The 18747-nt window shown below is 51.2% G+C and overlaps 1 protein-coding gene across 1 annotated transcript in view; it reads right to left on the bottom strand.

The window, feature by feature from the left end:
• The window catches only part of LAMA5 (laminin subunit alpha 5), a 228883-nt gene that overhangs the window by 37333 nt on the left and 172803 nt on the right, over positions 1-18747 (bottom strand). Inside the window, exons 44-52 of the mRNA XM_081196825.1 lie at positions 18487-18567; positions 9933-10147; positions 8810-8910; positions 8472-8652; positions 7230-7373; positions 4369-4520; positions 4161-4271; positions 2873-2984; positions 1333-1503 (exon numbers count right to left, since the gene is read on the bottom strand). Of these exons, the coding sequence (XP_081052951.1) occupies positions 1333-1503; positions 2873-2984; positions 4161-4271; positions 4369-4520; positions 7230-7373; positions 8472-8652; positions 8810-8910; positions 9933-10147; positions 18487-18567 (1268 nt within the window). The remainder of the gene's footprint in view (positions 1-1332; positions 1504-2872; positions 2985-4160; positions 4272-4368; positions 4521-7229; positions 7374-8471; positions 8653-8809; positions 8911-9932; positions 10148-18486; positions 18568-18747) is intronic.

The following is an 18747-nucleotide window of genomic DNA, read 5'->3' as shown; positions in this document are numbered from 1 at the left end:
ACTACAGCTAATCCAGAATGCGGCAGCTAGACTGGTGACTGGGGGCGACCGCCGAGACCACATAACACCGGTCTTGAAAGACCTACATTGGCTCCCAGTACGTTTCCGAGCACAATTCAAAGTGCTGGTGTTGACCTTTAAAGCCCTAAACGGCTTCGGCCCAGTATACCTGAAGGAGCGTCTCCACCCCCATCGTTCTGCCCGGATGCTGAGGTCCAGCGCTGAGGGCCTTCTGGCGGTTCCCTCATTGCGAGAAGCAAAGCTACAGGGAACCAGGCAGAGGGCCTTTTCGGTGGTGGCGCCCGCCCTGTGGAATGCCCTCCCATCGGATGTCAAGGTGATGGACAACTACCTGACATTCAGAAGACATCTTAAGGCGGCCCTATTCAGGGAAGTTTTTAATATATGATATTTTAGTGTTTTTTGGTTTCTGTGGAAGCCGCCCAGAGTGGCTGGTGAAACCCAGCCAGATGGGCGGGGTACAAATAATAAATTATTATTATTATTATCTTCTGGAATTGCCCTCCGACGTGACTAACAACCTGAGCCTTTGATGAGGCTCCAGGCACATTCCCATTCAGCAGAGAATCAAAGCAGCACGCGGAGGTGATGAGATTTATGGCTACATCGCTATGCTTTATTCTCTAGCTACGCAGACAGAAAAGAAAAATACACCCTCTCTCTGTGAGACCAGAGAGCAACTGGAAAACAAAGGAACAGGAAACCAGTAACGTCACATCTGTCTCCTGTCTTCCGTGAGACTTCCAACAGCCTGGAATGTCTGGAATGTAAACAGTCTTGTGACTCCAAAGCACTGCACAGTGGCAAACAGAAACTAACAGCCTGTCCCAAGCGATGCCAGAATCGGGTTTTTAGTGTGGCAGCACCTGCTCTTTGGAACTCCCACTGCATGTCAGATTGCCTATCAATTCTCTATTGTCTTTTCAGCACCTGTTAAAAACAACAAGGCGTCTTAATGGAGACCTTTATCCCAGCTGGGACCTGTAGTACAAGCTTCCTCAACCTCGGCCCTCCAGATGTTTTTGGCCTACAACTCCCATGATCCCTAGCTAGCAGGACCAGTGGTCAGGGATGATGGGAATTGTAGTCTCAAAACATCTGGAGGGCTGAGGTTGAGGAAGCCTGCTGTAGTAGATTTAAGCTGATTTTAGGTATGTGCTGTGAAAAAGCAACCTATATTAAAAACAGTTAAAGCAACAGCATATATAAAAACTTAAACACACACACACACACCTTGGCACTCCCAAAGTCTACACACACAAACACATATACAGAGACACACTCCTTGTTTGCCGTTAATACTATACTCACATTTACGAGATTCATCGTGTTCCTCATTGGCTGTTGCTCTTTGGAAACTAAAATCCGTGGCCTTCATATGCCTCAGCATTGCATCGACCTCAGCCAACTTCTGCCGGAACTCCTCTGTGGTGGTGGTGCTGGCATTTGTGGCAGCGAAGATTTGCATCTGGCATACAATTTCTAGACAAAAAGCCACACAGTTTCGTTTCGTATTTTTAATGAAGCCAATGAGTAAACCTGGTCTTTTTATACACAACCAATGAAAAGCACTTTCATATTATTCTGACCCATTTGTTTCAGGGTGCTTTATATGGGTTCATCTTCCCTACCATCGGCAAGCTTTCCTCTGGATCACTTCCCCTATTCCTGTTCCTTGAGATTTGTTTCGACTGTTTTTCATGTTATGTTTTAAATTGTTGCAACTTGCCATGAGACCTGCCGTTGAATGGTGGGTAATCACAGCATCAAAGAATTGCAGAGTTGGAAGAGACCACGAGGGTCATCTAGTCCAGCCCCCCTCGATGCAGGAATCTTTTCCCCAACATGGAGCTTGAACCCGTGACCTTGAGATTCAAAGTCTCATGCTCTACCACTTGAGCTATCCCAGCTGATTAAATAATAATAATTTAAATATAATTCTAGCAATAAGGAAAGTGGCCCAGACATGGCTAGATGCCATTTAAAGCAGGGGGAACTTGGAATCCTTCAGATTAGCCATACTGATTTGTATGCTGTTGGTGGATTTCTGTCATTATCTTGTCGGGCTGTGCATGTGATAAAGGGGAGCCATACCGGGGCGAAGGCGTCTTCTTCTATTTGTCCCTGTGTCAGTTTCACTTTATTGGTTAATTTTTCTAGCAGGGCTGTTTCCCATACTATTTGGTACCATTGGTCCATGCTTACTCCTGACAGGTCTCTCCAGTGTCTGGTTATGATGTTTCTGGCTGTTGAAAGTAGGTGGGTTATGAGTTCTTTGTGGTGTAGATGGGTATTATTGTCTTGGAAGATGTTTAGTAGGGCCAATTCTGGGGTGATGTCTAATACTTGCTAAGTTATTTTACATATTTCTTGTATGGCTGTTGTCCAGAATAGTTGGATTTTGGGACACTCCCACCAAATGTGGAGGTATGTGCCTATGGAGATGCACCCTCTCCAGCATTTTGGTGAGGTTCCTGGGCATATTAGTGCTAGTTTTCTTGGTGTTAGATACCACCTATAGGTGAGTTTCAGAGTGAGTTCTTTTCTTTTTGTTGATATGGATTTAAAGGGGGGTTTAGACCACATTCTGGGTGGAATCCTTCAGATGTTGCTTATCTACATTTCCCATCATCTCTGACAACTGGCTATGCTGGCGGTGGATGATGGGAGCTGCAGTTCAGCAATGCAGAATGCCACCAGTTCCCAACCACTAATTTATACTCAAATCTCAAACGGTATTGAGAGAGAGACAGACAGACACAGACACAGACACAGACACACACACACACACACACAACGCAAGTGATGTCTTTCCAAATCAGGAATGCTAAAAGCTACAGCCATGCCTCACCATCAAGTTTGTACCGAATGTTAGTGATATCTAGAACAAGGCTCTCTGCATGCTGGTAGTTCTCTTCTGTGCCATCTGTGACTTGGTTTGCTTTTCTGTGGGTCATTGTTGCCTAAAAGCAGAAACAAAAACAAAAGGCTGGTTTAGAGGAGGTCCAGAAAGACTCAAGGAAGTGGGCAATGTCAACAACACGGGGTGGGGGGCAGGATTGCGGCTTTTGGGATCTTTGGCCAAAAAGCAACCAGCCTTTATTTGCTTGATATGCTTTTCGACACTGTATTATTATTTATTGTTGTTGTTGTTGTAGTTGTTGTTTTTAAAGTATTTACAGGCCGCCCTTCTCATAAAACATCAAATTGGTGTTCAGCAAGATAAAAACTTCTTCTTTTATATAGAAACCATTAAAAGCAACAAAAGGGTAAAGGTAAAGGTACCCCTGCCCGTATGGGCCAGTCGTGTCCGACTCTAGGGTTGTGCGCCCATCTCACTTAAGAGGCCGGGGCCAGCGCTGTCCGGAGACACTTCCGGGTCACGTGGCCAGCGTGACGAAGCTGCTCTGACAAGCCAGCACCAGCGCAGCACACGGAAACGCCGTTTACCTTCCCGCTATAAAGCGGTAACCAATTTATCTACTTGCACTTAAGAGTGCTTTCGAACTGCTAGGTGGGCAGGAGCTGGGACCGAAAGACGGGAGCTCACCCCGCCGCGGGGATTCGAACCGCCAACCATACGATCGGCAAGTCCTAGGCACTGAGGTTTTACCCACAGCGCCACCCGCGTCCCATTAAAAGCAATAGAGGGAAATAATTAAAACAACTGGCTACTCAAGAAAATTTCAAATAACTGCATTGGTCTATGGGCAAAAAAAGCTGTCAAGGAATGCCCAGTCACTGTCAACATCGCCCTTACTGTGGCTTGTCCATCTGATACAAAATGAAAAGAGGCACCCACGCCAACTGTACAAACTGTGGTGTTTTCTGAGTGCAAGCGACACGGTCCTCCTCAAAGCCCTGGAAGTATTACTAAACTAATGCTGCACTTCTGGTGCTGTGAAATGAGAAAATAAGAACAAGGCATGCAGAAAAGCAGCACAGAGACCTACTGGGACAACAAAGGGTGATGGCACATAAAGAAAGGAGGAATTCTAGTGAGGACACAGCCAAGGTCCTCTGGACAGGAACCATTTCATTTCACTTGCATTCCACAGAACAGCAGGCAGACTTCTGGTATAATATATAACTTTTGTAGTACTAGACATGGAAAGATAAAGAAACAATAAACTTCGCACCTTGTGCTGAAGTGCATTCAGATCCTGAACAAAGTCTGTGTTCTCTTCTTCCAGCTCATCGGTCTGCTGCCTGGCCCTGTTTAGGGATCTCTGATAGTCACGGAGATGGTTCTGTAAGGAGGAAAAGAAAAAGAGGGTTGAAACTGGAATCCAAAAGCCCTGCAGAAAAACTAGGTAAGAGTAATAAGTAGTATAACTCTCCACATACAGTTATGGCTTGCATAGAACCATTGATGCTATGCAGACGGGCCCATGCGATGGAGGTGGAGTTGAGGCTCGTCAGCTGATTCCTGAGCGCAGGAAAAGCATTTCCAATCTCCTCGAGATCTTCCAGCAAAAGCAGCACACAGCTGTCACAAGCTGTTGATGGGAGAGGGAAGTTAAATGCACAACTCTTAGATGTAACGAAACTGTAAGACTATTCTAGATGCGAGTGCCTGGCTAGGGTAGACCTATGTTTCAGCAGTCCCAGATAGAATCAGAATCACGGAATTGTAGAGTTGTAAGGGACCGCAAGAGTCATCTAGTCCAACGCCCTGAGATGCAGGATTCCTGCCCACAGCTGTCCTTGGGTGGGCTCGAACCACCAACCTTCTGATTAACAGTCAGACACAATGACCCACTGTGCCACAGGGGGGCAGCCAAGGAAAAAAGGCCATATTATTAGATCATCCAGACTTACAGCCTACATACATATATCTGCCCAATCATTTTTACAACCCACTTGTAAAACTTTAGATTTTCATAAAGCAGTTGGTCCCAAAAGTCAGACAAGTATCTTCTTTGGTCAACTGATATAAAATAGTTAGAAGATGCAGTTCCCAGCAACCTTGTGGTGGGCTCTCCCGCCCCACATGTGGTTTTAGTTCAAGACACAGCCCAACAACTTGATGTGATTTTGAGCTGATATATTGCTGCCAATAACCACAGTGCCAAGTTTGCACTGTATCGGATGGTAATAAATTTGTATAAATTTATCTGCTTGCCAAATCAAAGCCACATGTGAATGATATGATAGGGCCTTTACTATGGGCCAAAGAAGGATGAATGAATCATTCTGCTTAGAATGCTAAACACACAAATTTGCAAAAACTGTTCCCCTTAACTTATCCTAAGCATCAGAATGAAACAAAAAAAACTAAGGAAACCCAGGAGAAAAAGAAGAAAACTTTGAAAAATACAGGTTCAGCGCCTTTTGACTAAGAGAGATGTCATGGATGGCTGCAAAAAGCCATTGGCTTAGCTGCTGAGCTGTTACAGAAACTTTGCAAATATTCAATAAAAACACAATCCAGTCAGTACACCAGTCTAGGGACCAGGTGAAGCTGTCGGTGGGAAACGGAACAGCAGTACTATCACAATAATTGTGTGTTTATATATGAGAGAGGTACATTAATAGGGTGCAAGAGAGTGAATGGGGCTTTGCTTGAGAGAGAGAATGAATGGGAAATGGACACACAGGGTATTATAAAAACAAAAAGCAGATCTACAGGCGTTTGTGAGTTGCCACTTGCTTTTATGTAATCTAGCAAGTGATTAAATCTGTGCACTTTATTTATGTAGGAACAATTAAAACAGCTGTAAGGCTACTGCTAGGTGATTTATTGGTAGTAAAAAGAAACCCATTGAGGGTTGACTGCAGGCTAGAAGAATGTGAATACCGTGAATCACTAGAATAATGCGGAGAAAACTGACAAACACCCGGGTTCAAACTAATTTGATTTGGCTAATGCCCCTGGCAGCCTATTTTGAAAAACTAAAACAGCCACATGCAGCATACAAGTCATATCCCTTGCACGAGTGCCCTATAGCTTTGCACTTAGCCAACTACTGTGCATCTTGACATTTCTGTTGTCTGGTACAGTGGTGCCTCGCAAGACGAAATTAATTCGTTCCGCAAGTCTCTTCGTCTTGCGAGTTTTTCGTCTTGCGATGCACGGTTTCCCATAGGAATGCATTGAAAATCAATTAATGCGTTCCTAGGGAAACCGCCTTCAGACCAGGTCCGGGGACAGTCTGTCCCCGGACCTCTTCTGAAGGCTGGGGGGGGGACAAGGGCTTTTCTTCCCACCCCCAGCATTTTAAAAAAACCTGGGACAGCGGAGGACTTCTCCGCTGTCCGGGGCGATTTAAAAGCCCCTGGGAAGGCAGGCAGGGGGGACAAAGACTTTCGCCCCCTGCCCGCCTTCAGAAGGTGTTCCCGCCCCCAGCCCCGCTTCGGAACAGCGTTCCGAAGTGGGGCGGCTGGGGCAGGTGTTCCCGCCCCCCGCTTCGGAACAGCGTTTTAAAATGCTGGGGGTCGGCAGCGAAGCGTTCGCTGCCGACCCCCAGCATTTTAAAATCTCCCCGGGACAGAGAAGTCTCTGCTGGTCGGCAGCCCCCCAGCATTTTAAAATCTCCCCGGGACACGGGGAGATTTTAAAATGCTCCCGACTTCTCTGCTGTCCCGGGGAGATTTTAAAATGCTGGGGGGTCGGCAGCGAACGCTTCGCTCCCGCCCGTCAGCATTTTAAGATCGCCCGGGGCAGGCGGGGGGGAGCAAAGACTCTTCTGAAGGCCGGCTGTGGGCGAAAGTCTTTGCTCCCGACCGCCAGCATTTCCCTATGGGCTTTCGTCTTGCGATGCAAGCCCATAGGGAAATTCGTCTTGCGAAGCGCCTCCAAAACAGAAAACCCTTTCGTCTTGCGGGTTTTCCGTCTTGCGAGGCATTCGTCTTGCGGGGTACCACTGTAGTCGTATGCTTTGGTCTGAATCATATGAGCTCATACGGAGTGTCTTTGCTTTAAGACAGACAGGTTGGAATCTATGCCTTTTGGGGTCCTAAATTATGCCAGCTTTTGCCCCCCACTCCCCCCCAGCCCCAACCCCCCAGACAACCACCACCACCACAAGCAAAAGATCCATGTAGCATTCCCCAATAACCTTCCAATTTCTTGCAAGGAAAAGTTTTGAAATTTCGTAGCATCAGTGCCATCCAGTACAGAGACACTTGCAAGAAGAAGCAGGCTTGCTGAACTGATAACGCCAAAGAACATGGACAGAGAACTGAGCAAAGCAAACAAGACTAGCCTTCGCATCTCATGCTGTCTGGGCCATCCACCACAGGGATCTCGTGCTTCTTAATACAGGTGCTGCACTGTTTTCCCGTCAGGCCGTTGGAGCAGGTGCATTCTCCAGTCCGGGGGTTACAGGAGCCTCCTTTGCACTGACATTCTGCAAAGAGAACAGGAGAAGCCAGAGCAACCTTAAACAAGATGCACTCATGAAGTCACATCCTTCTCTCCCATATTATGCAGAGTGGGGTGATGACCACATCCACTCATCGTCATTGGATGAGGATCAAACCCTTCACATAAACATGAATTGAAAAGGCACAGAAGAAGAAGAGTTTGGACTTGATATCCCGCCTTTCACTCTCTTAAGGAGTCTCAAAGGGGCTTACAATCTCCTTTCCCTTCCTCCCCCACAACAAACACTCTGTGAGGCGAGTGAGGCTGAGAGACTTCAGAGAAGTGTGACTAGCCCAAGGTACAGATAGGTATCCGTGTTGGTCTGCCATAGTCAAAATAAAAAAATTCCTTCCAGTAGCACCTTAAAGACCAACTAAGTTAGTTCTTGGTATGAGCTTTCGTGTGCATGCACACTTCTTCAGATACACTGAAACAGAAGGTAGCCCAAGGTAGTCATGCTGTACACCGGCTCCCTCGGCCAATAAAGCGAGATGAGCGCCGCAACCCCAGAGTCGTTCACGATTGGACCTAATGGTCAGGGGCCCTTTACCTTTACCGTTTAAACTGTTGCGCCAGGGTCCCCACTCCCCACATGAAGGGAGGAGAGAATCCAGAACAATGGTGCACAAGCCCTTATATAGACTTTTGAAATTGTCCACCCTGTAGCTCAAGACCACCCCCAAAAACATCATACATACATCACAGAAGGAGGCGGTCTACAGCAGAAATCCTGTCTGCCAGGATACCTGATAATGGTCACTGATTGGTTTACCTGGGCAGCCTGGCCATTCTATTGTGATGGTAAATGCTTTTAGTTCCTGAATCCAGGTCACAGGCTCACCCTGTTCATACACAATGGGAAGGCTTTCCCCATTTTCCTCCCTTACTGCAGAGGAATATTTGAGATCACTGGGAGAGTCAAAATGGATTCAGGATTGCTCTTCTGTACTATTTCAGACACGTGGGTTATATAGTTATGTATGTGTTTGCCTTGTACATTTATGGACATTTATTTTATATTTGATACTTTGGAATTCTTATAACATTAGTGGATGCTTAACAGTGACTGAAACAGACTCACTTGAGCAGCCGTTTGTGTTGAGCCCCCAGTAGCCAGGGGAGCACTGCTGGCAACGGGAGCCACTCACACCTGGGTTGCAATTACACTGGCCATTGTGGGCATGGCAATCCGCGCTCACGGCTCCAATATCGCAGTTGCAGCTCTGGCAGCCTGAACATGTTTCAAAGCCGTAGTGCCCTTCCTAAAGGGGGAGAAAGACCCAGAGGTAAGATTCCAGCTTATAAAAGGCAGGCGAAACCTTGTTCACTTCGCCAGGGCTTGCTTCACTTCTTGAGATGACACTTTCTGCCCAACAGGACATGAAACTGATCTTAGACTGTAGCCTCAATTCACTTTACCTGACAGCGGTCACAGTGCTGCCCGGTCACTCCGGGTTTACAGTGACACTTGCCAGTCCTAGAATCACATGATTCCGTTCCACAGGACATACAGCTGCATTCTACAAGGGGAAGAAGAAAAAATATTTTTAAATGGAGTTTTTTTAAAAAATAAAAAAGTCCACTTGTATTAAAAATACAAAAAAACCCAAATAATTTTATAACAGGGGACACACAGCAGTATAAATATTTATAAATAAAATTATGAACTAGGCGTTTATTTTTCATTCATTGTTTGCCTTAGCTTGAAAGATTCAAGGCAAGCAAAAATGTGTTTCAAATAGGACAGTCACATAATTTAGGGGGCATTTCTATGTTGCAGATTAGTAAAAGGTAAAGGTAAATTGACCCCTGACCATTAGGTCCAGTCATGACCGATTCTGGGGTTGCGGCGCTCATCTCGCTTTATTGGCCGAGGGAGCCGGCATACAGCTTCCGGGTCATGTGGCCAGCATGACTAAGCCGCTTCTGGCAAACCAGAGCAGCGCACGGAAACGCCGTTTACCTTCCTGCCGGAGCGGTACCTATTTATTTACTTGCACTTTGACGTGTTTTCGAACTGCTAGGTTGGCAGGAACTGGGACCGAGCAATGGGAGCTCACCCCGTTGTGGGGATTCGAACCGCCGACCTTATGATCGGCAAGTCCTAGGCTCTGTGGTTTAACCCACAGCGCCACCCGCGTCCCGTAGTATAACAGATTAGTATAACAGTAGAAAAAGACTGCATGCCAAAGATCAGGCTTCCTCAACCTTGGCCCTCTAGATGTTTTGAGACTACAATTCCCATCATCCCTGACCACTGGTCCTGCTGGCTAGGGATCATGGGAGTTGTAGGCCAAAAACATCTGCAGAGGAAGCCTGCTAAAGACAATCTGGCTTCTAGCTACATTGCATCTTATTTCACCCATGGAATGGGGAGCATATTTTGTTTCAATGTAATTCTGCTGTGGAATGAGATATTAGAAATCAGTACAATTTTCTACGGTTCTGTGTGTGAGAATGCACTTCTGCCTACTGCTTGCTTCCGAAACCCACACAGGTACCCAGGAGTACAGCTAGTTACCAGCTCTGGGGGCACACCTACCAGTGCAGTTCTTTGCCAGCACAGCGTCTCCATAAAAACCAGGGGCACACACTTCGCAGCGGGGCCCTGCTGTGTTGTACATGCACCCTGTGCAGAATCCTGTCAACGGGTCACAGTCGCTGAACAGCATGTTGGGGTCGGCGTTCCCACTGCAGTCACAAGGCTGGCAGGAGCTGCCAATCACTAGAGGGTTTCCATAGTAACCCGGAGCACACCTTTGGAAGGAGAAAGGAAGGGCTTAGGGAGCTGCAATCCATGCATTCGCACTGCAGTTGCCTGAGGTCGCTGCTCCTCTGCTCAGTGAAACACTGAACAGGTGGTCGGTAGGTAAGTGGTAGCCCCTTCCCATCCCTATTCTGTCTCTGCGTGCCCCTCTGTCAGGAGCCGGAGTCAAGTGCAGGTCAGCAATAAAAAAATAAGGTCTCAGTGAAGTTAATAATTTATTCAAAGAAGCCAAAACAGTGCAGGCCTAGTGATCCCACCAACTCTTCCCAGTAAGTCTTGCTCCATTGAGGCCGTTGCAAAGACTGAAGGTCCCCACCTTCCCAACACTTTCTAAGGCAGGCATCCCCAAACTTGGCCCTCCAGCTGTTTTGGGACTACAGTTCCCATCATCCCTGACCACTGGTCCTGTTAGCTAGGGATGATGGGAGTTGAAGTCCCAAAACAGCTGGAGAGTTAAGTTTGGGGGTGCCGGCTCTAAGGCTCCCTCTCTCCAAGGTCTGTCCCAAGCAGTTGCAAACTGCATCTGTGCACAACAAATCTCTGCTCTTTTCATTTCTCTGTGGGTTCTAGGAGACTGAGGGGGTTGGGAGCTGGTTGCAGCAGGAGGGGGAGACGCTCTGGATTCTTCAACGACCTGTCTCAACTCTGCCTCTTGGTCAATCTCCTCTCCAGCTTCAGCCTCGGAATCTGAATTGCTCTCTGTCACAGCCTGTTCCAGCTCACCAAACTCTGTTACCTTTTCCGATTCAGGCACAGTGGGTTCTCCTTCATGGAGAGCACGTGTTGCGGTGGGAGCAACCATGACATCCCCTGTTTCTGGGTGGGTTAGTTTGAATGGCCACTGTCAGAGCTGCTTCAAGATCCTAGCTCACAGAGGATCACGCTAGCCAGCGGTCATTAAGTAAAAGTCTTTATTGAATTACAGTTTCCATTCTCACGCTGCTGTCTGCAACTCTACGTCTACTAGCTAGATCGGCGAGGCTCCGTCTGAGTCTCCGCCCCGTGCGCACCAACTTAATATCCTAGCCTTGCTCCACCTTTTCCTCCTGACTGTCCTCCTCTGGGTCCCTCTACCCCCCGGGGCTTCTTCCTTCCGGGATTCTTCTGACGCTGACCCGGACCCTTCTGCCTCCTTGCGCCGGGCTTTAGGACCCGGTTCCCTTTCGGGGCTGCTCACTGCGCCGCCTTCCTCTGCATTTGAACTTGGCGCGCGCGCCCAACCTTCCACTCTCCTCTTAACCGTTTCCTCGCTCCCCGATGGAGGTGTGGCCACTCCTGACTCCTGCCCTCCCTCCTGTGGTGAGCTGCCAGCGCTTCCCTCCTGGCTCCTTTCCTCTTCCCTGCTTCCTGGCGGTGACGCTGGTCCCGATTTCCAGCTGCTCCCCCCTGAGTCTCCTCTGGCTCTATCTTCCTGGGGTGCCTCCCTAGACTCCCCCCTTGCCCTGGCCACTGGTGCTCCTTTCTGTGAATCCTCTGATTCACTGGAAAGACTGGGAGATCTCGGGTCGTCGTCATCACTCATCCTTTCCTCTGTCTCCTCCCCTTCGCTCTCTGTTTCCTCCCTTGCCCGTGCCTCTGCACCTAAACCCCTGACATCCATCCCCCCCTCGAAGCCCCCCAGTCCCCCCTCCCCTCCTTCCGGTGCTGGAGCTGGGGGCTGCTGTTGCAAAGGGACGAACGTCGGATATCGGTCGCTTCCCGTGGCAGGCCTCCAGCGGAACTCTTCCAGGTCTTCCTCTCTGCTCTCGTTGACGACAGTCACCTCCTCTTCCATCTCTGTGCCGCCGTGCTCGAAACCAGGGTCGTCCCCGAAAATGTCCATGTCCGTCTCTCCCGCACTTCCTCCAGGCGGCGTTGCCCGGCCGGAACAGTCCAGCCACTTCCTGCGGAACTGCTCCTCCGGCCTATCGTCCCACCAATACGAGGGTTCTGAGACCGATCCCGAGGGTGACCCCTCCGGGGAACGGACGTCTCGTGTTGGTTCCTCGTCCGAGTCGAACCCCCTGAACGTGCTGTCCGAAAGCGTGGGCGTGAAAAGCCAGTCGTCGAAAAAGTCTGCTGGCATAGGTCTATGTGGGAAGAGGGCATGAAACTCGTCTTTGAGCAGAGGTTCGTCTAAAGCGTAGCCCGGCACCCAGCTGTTCGCACTGGCCGGGGTGCCCTCCCTGGCGAGAAAGTATTCTACTCCCTCTTCCCCCCATCTGGAGTCCAAAATCTCCGTGACTTCGTTGATGCGCTCCTCCTGTGCCACTCCCGCGTGCCCCGTTCCTTCTCTGAGCGGACTCGGCGCCGTTCCGGGTTCCTGGAACCTGTGCGGTGCCTTGTAGGGAGTGAGCACCGATCTGTGGAACACCGGATGCATTCTGGAACCCTCCGGAAGCGCCAGCCTGAAAGCCACCGGGTTGACCTGCTCTTCGACTTGGTAGGGCCCCAGTTGTTTATGCCCTAGTTTCTTCTTGGCCAACGACCTGGCCGGCACTGCGTGGGCTGCTAACCAGACCCAGTCTCCCACGTGGAGCTCTTCGCCAACCCTTCTGTGTTTGTCCGCTTGTACCTTGTATGCGTGTTTAGCCAGCTCCAGGTGGCGCCGCAGCTGATCGTGGACTTCCTGCAGCTCCGACGCGAACGCATCTGCTGACTGCGGCTCCCCTTCTCCCCTGCATTCCAGTCCCGGAAAGGTTCTAGGGTGCCGCCCGTTGTTGGCGAAGAACGGCGTGACGCCCGTGGATACGTGCTTCGTGTTGTTGTAGGCAAACTCTGCAAGCGGCAGGTAATCTACCCACGTCGCAGGCTGTTGGTTTGCATAACATCTCAGGTACTGCTGCATGATGGCATTGGCTCGCTCCGCTTGCCCGTTGGTCTGCGGGTGTCTCGCCGACGCCAGATTGATCTTGACGTTTAGGAAGCCCATCAGTTTCTGCCAGAAGTTCGAGATGAACTGCCGCCCGCGGTCGGACAGAATAGACCGTGGCAGACCGTGAACCTTGAACACGTGGTCTATGAACAGTTTGGCGGTTTGCTCCGCCGTGGCCACCTTAGCACACGGAATGAAATGCGCCATCTTGGAGAACAGGTCCACCACCACCAACACTGCCGTCTTGCCCCTTGAGCTGGGCAGATCCGTGACAAAGTCCAGAGCCACCCTTTCCCAAGGTTCGACCGGAGTTTGCAGCGGCTCCAACAGTCCAGCCGGCGGTTTGTGCACCGGCTTTGCCCTCTGGCAGGTGTCACACCTCGCTACGTAGTCTGCGACCTCCCCTCTCATTCCAGGCCACCAGAAATCCCTGGCTACTAATTCCACCGTCTTCTCCTTGCCAAAGTGCCCGGCCGTGGGTGCGTCGTGCAGCTGCTGTAGCACCTTGGCTCGAAGTTCGTCACCCGGCACGTAGATGGCCCCTTTACGGATGAGCAAGCCATCTCGTAGCTGGAAACCGTCGGCCGCTGCCTTGCCCCCTCGCACCTCTGCCATCTTCGTTCGTGCGAAGGAGTCCCCCTGCAACGCTCGCCGCACCGCCTCTAGGTCCACGGTCGCCGCGGCGCACGCCCACACTGTCGGTGCAAAGATGTGCATGGCGGCCGCTGGTGTTGCGTCCTCCAGATACTGTGGCTTGCGGGAGAGAGCGTCTGCCATGATGTTGGTGTCCCCCGGGACATACTCTATTCGGAAGTCGAAGTCCGCAAAGAACTCAGCCCAACGTATCTGCCTCTGGTTCAGGAACTGTGCCGTGCGCCAGTGTTCCAGATTCTTGTGGTCCGTGCAAACCTGCACCGTGTGCTTGGCGCCGATCAGAAAGTGCCTCCACGCCTTGAACGCTGCATGAATGGCCAGCAACTCCCTGTCCCATATGGTGTAGTTCTGCTCGGACTTGCTGAGCTTCCTGGAGTAAAACGCTCCCGGCCGCCACACGCCCTGCGGGTCCTTCTGCAGCAGGACCGCCCCCACTGCTCTGTCCGAAGCGTCTGTCTCCACCCTCATCGGCATGCTGGGGTTGACATGAAGCAGCTGCTCTTCCGACGCGAAGAGACGCTTGAGGGCCTGAAAGGACTGCTCCGCCTGCTCTGTCCAGATGAACTTCTTCTTCTTGGAGCTAAGGGTGTCAGTGATGGCCGCCGTCTGCATCGCGAAGCCCTTGATAAACTTGCGATAGAAGTTCGCAAAGCCGACAAACCGTTGGACCTCCTTCCGGTTGCGTGGGCTCTTCCAATCCAACACCGCTCGAACCTTGGCGCTGTCCATGGCGAGTCCCTTGGCAGACAGCTTGTAGCCCAGAAAATCCACCTCCGGCACGTCAAATTGGCACTTCTCCAGCTTGGCGTAGAGCCTGTGTTGCTTTAGCCTGCCCAGCACTTCCTTGACGTGCTTGTCATGTTCTTGCTGCGACTCCGAAAAGATCAGGATGTCATCCAAGAAACAGACGCACGTCTTGTAGAGAAGTCCCGCCAACACGTGATGCATAAATGCTTGAAAAACGTGAGCGCCATTTTGCAGTCCAAAAGGCATAACTCTGTATTCGTAGGTACCCAGTGGCGTGAACATGGCTGTCTTCCACTCATCACCTTCCCGCATGCGAATGAGGTTGTACGCCCCCCGCAGGTCCAACTTGGTGAACACCTTTCCCTTCCGTACCTTCGCCAGGAGGTCGTCGATGCGGGGCATGGGGAAGTCCGACGGCTTGGTCACACTGTTCAAAATCCTGTAATCCACTACGAGTCTTTTTTGGGGCGTGTCTCGCTTCTTAACAAAGAATACAGGACTGCCCCCCACTGCCTTAGACTCCCGGATGAAACCGCGCTCCAAATTATGATCGATGAAGTCTTTGAGTTCCTGCAGTTCGTCCTCAGACATGGAATACAGCTTCCCTTTAGGCAGCGCCGCCCCCGGCAGCAGGTCAATTTTGCAGTCATATGGTCTGTGAGGGGGTAGCCTGTCCGCCTCCTTCTCGCAGAAAACTTCCAGAAATTCTGCGTACTTGTGGGGAATCGCTTGCAGCGTGCCTAGCAGCAGCTGTGACTCCTCTTCCTCTCCTTCCTGCCTGGGTACGATGCAGTGTTCAGCACAAAAGGAAGAGCCGAAGACCAGCTGCCTCTGGAACCAAGCCATCGTTGGGCTGTGCTTGTCCAGCCAACTCATACCCAATACAATGGGCGTGTCAGACAGTTGAGTGACGTTGAAGCTGATGACTTCCCTGTGATTCCCAAGTCGCATCACCATTGGTGGCGTCTGCTTCACCACTTGCCCCCCTAGCAGCTCCCTGCCATCCACCGTGACAACCTGCAGGGGCAGTGTGGCCGGCAGCAACTGCACAGCGTGCCTGTCGACAAATTCCTGCCCTATAAAGTCCGCGTTGCTGCCGGAGTCGATGGTGATTGGCACGTCCATGGTGATTCCATTGGGCAGCTGGAGAGATGCTGTGAGCCTCACTACTGGTTTGGGCGGGAGGGGGTTCACTGGCTGTAAAATTTCTGGGGACTGCGTCACTAACACGTCTGGCTGGGCCCCAGTGCCTCTTCCTCCAGCCAGACATCGTCGTTTCCCTGCTGTGGTCCTCCCTGCTGCGTTGCTGCAGTCACCATTGCTGAGGCTGCAGTAAGCTTGTGGGGCCTCTGGGGACACTCTTTCGCCATATGCCCTGGCTGCTCACAGACGTAACACTTCCTGGTCCCTCTAGGAGGCTTCGCCTTCACTGCTGCCGGTGCTAGGGCTCTGGTTGCTGACTGAGCCCTTGCACCTCCAACCTCCATAGGTTCGGCTCCTCCTCCTGGCGGAGGCGTGGATTGCGTTCGCGCTGCTTCTCTGGGAAAGAAGGAGGGGCCCCCGGCTGGTTCGCGCCCTCCACGTCCTTCGTCCTTGCTCCACGGACGTCCTTCCAGCCTCACCCCCACTGCCAGTGCCCTCTGAACGACCTCCTGGGTGGTTCGGGGTCTCTCCCCCCTCGCTATCTCATCTTTAATCGAGTTGTGCAGTCCCTCCCAAAAGAGGTCTCTTACAGGAGCCGAATCTCTGTCCCATTCCAGGGCGCTGACCAAGGCGAAAAAGCGTGCATGATACTGTCTGACGCTGGCCCTCCCTTGTCTCAGCCCATGCACCTCCTTCCGTGCAAGATCAATGTCAATACTTGATAAGAAACACCCATCCATCGCTTTAATAAAGGCATCCGCATTCTGGAGCGCCGGATCGTTATCTCTCCATAAATTGCGCAACCATGCTTTCGCCTCCCCATGCAGATGGGACATGATGAACCCCACTCTCTCCTGTTCATCTCTAAAGTCTTTATGCAACAGTTGCAGTGCGCACAGTACGTCGGCTCTAAAGTTGGGATACTGTTGCAGGTTCCCATCGAAGTGAGAGAGCAGCCCGCCTGTCCGTCTCGCCAACCCAATTCCCTCCTGCCGGGGTGGTTGCTTTGCCAGTACGTCTAACCTGACCTGGAGATCCCTGCAGGCGGCAGCTGCCTCGTCCTCTCTCTTCCTGGATGCGAGAACCTCGGCGTTCAGTTGTGCCACTGCTTTTCTGAGGTCCTCTATCTGCTGCTCAGCCGTCATGTCTCCTGCCGTTCGTGAGCTCGCTAGTGGGCGCCTGTTTCTCTCCCCTCCTCGAGGCTGCAGATGCCCACAATGTGGAGACGGAGCCTACTGTCAGAGCTGCTTCAAGATCCTAGCTCACAGAGGATCACGCTAGCCAGCGGTCATTAAGTAAAAGTCTTTATTGAATTACAGTTTCCATTCTCACGCTGCTGTCTGCAACTCTACGTCTACTAGCTAGATCGGCGAGGCTCCGTCTGAGTCTCCGCCCCGTGCGCACCAACTTAATATCCTAGCCTTGCTCCACCTTTTCCTCCTGACTGTCCTCCTCTGGGTCCCTCTACCCCCCGGGGCTTCTTCCTTCCGGGATTCTTCTGACGCTGACCCGGACCCTTCTGCCTCCTTGCGCCGGGCTTTAGGACCCGGTTCCCTTTCGGGGCTGCTCACTGCGCCGCCTTCCTCTGCATTTGAACTTGGCGCGCGCGCCCAACCTTCCACTCTCCTCTTAACCGTTTCCTCGCTCCCCGATGGAGGTGTGGCCACTCCTGACTCCTGCCCTCCCTCCTGTGGTGAGCTGCCAGCGCTTCCCTCCTGGCTCCTTTCCTCTTCCCTGCTTCCTGGCGGTGACGCTGGTCCCGATTTCCAGCTGCTCCCCCCTGAGTCTCCTCTGGCTCTATCTTCCTGGGGTGCCTCCCTAGACTCCCCCCTTGCCCTGGCCACTGGTGCTCCTTTCTGTGAATCCTCTGATTCACTGGAAAGACTGGGAGATCTCGGGTCGTCGTCATCACTCATCCTTTCCTCTGTCTCCTCCCCTTCGCTCTCTGTTTCCTCCCTTGCCCGTGCCTCTGCACCTAAACCCCTGACAGCCACGAATTTTATTGGACACCTTCAATTGTTGCTGGGGGAAATCAGTTGCTGCAATTTTATTTGATTGATGGGGGTGCTAAATAGGTCCCTTTGCGCAGCGTTGAGCTTCCTCTTTTCGCTGCGCACATCGGATTACCCGCCCACCCTCCCTTTATTTAGGGTTTGTTCGAGCTGACCTTCCTATGCCTGTCATGGGGTCGTCTGCTTTTGGGGCAGGGGCTTGGTAGGAATGTTACCATTTGGCTGATTGGCTGGTGCCATTTGGGTTTTGCCTACTGCGTAGCAAATCATCACAACTTGTAAGGTTGCGGTTAGGCATTGGTTAATTTCTGGTTGGTGGAGGGGATGTGATTGGCTGTGCCTGCCCCTCCAATGCTGCTGCTGCAAGGGTATTCCATTAAAGGAATCCAGCGGCTCGCCATGCTTTTGTCCGAATCCCTGGCAAAGGGCTAGGGCCACGCAAGAGCCCCTGAGAGTATTTGGGGAGAGGGGAGAGCCTGGTGCTCAGCTTTATTCTTTCCCCAAAATTGTTTACCCTTACTGACTTCCACAGGGGTGCGGTTGTCAGTTCTGTTCCTACCTTCAAGTGGTAGCCTAACCAATGTCTAAGCAACCACTCACATACTGTAATTCAATAAAGCTGTGGCCAGCATTATGCCAAAAACCAAAACAAAAATGGTATGTGAACCGTGTTTTTATTTGGGGGTGTCTTGGGGGTCCTTGACACACAACTCCTCCTCTCAGTCTGCTCCTTCTTCTCCCTCTGACCACTCATTGTTGTCGTCCCACCACCAACCCCCTGGCTCTGAGCCTTCTTCTCCTGGGGGTTCACCAGCTGGTGCCTCCCACCACTCCTTTGCACCTAGCCAGTCCATGACACCCTCAGGATCCGGATTACATTGTTCCAGGCAACCCGAGCCAAGAGATCCATGCTATTTACCGTTCACATGAGACTCCTGCATAGCCAGGCTTGCACAGACACTGCGTAGCCGAGCCTCTGTGGACACATCCAATGGCAAAGCTGAGGTGGAAAAGGAGAGAGAAGCTGTCAACATTCCCCAAGAGCGATACAGCCAAGATGTAGTAACACTTGGTCACCGAAAAGCTTTTACAAAAAACAAATGAGATCTGAAAGGGCACATAAGGCCAAGGCTCTGCAAGAAACAAGGATCCTTATAAAGCCGCATTCTAAATGGATTCA

The sequence above is a fragment of the Podarcis bocagei genome (genome assembly GCF_964188305.1).
Source record: "Podarcis bocagei genome assembly, chromosome: 5".
NCBI classification, from domain to species: Eukaryota; Metazoa; Chordata; class Lepidosauria; order Squamata; family Lacertidae; genus Podarcis; species Podarcis bocagei.
This window is presented reverse-complemented; position numbering and strand designations above follow the sequence as displayed.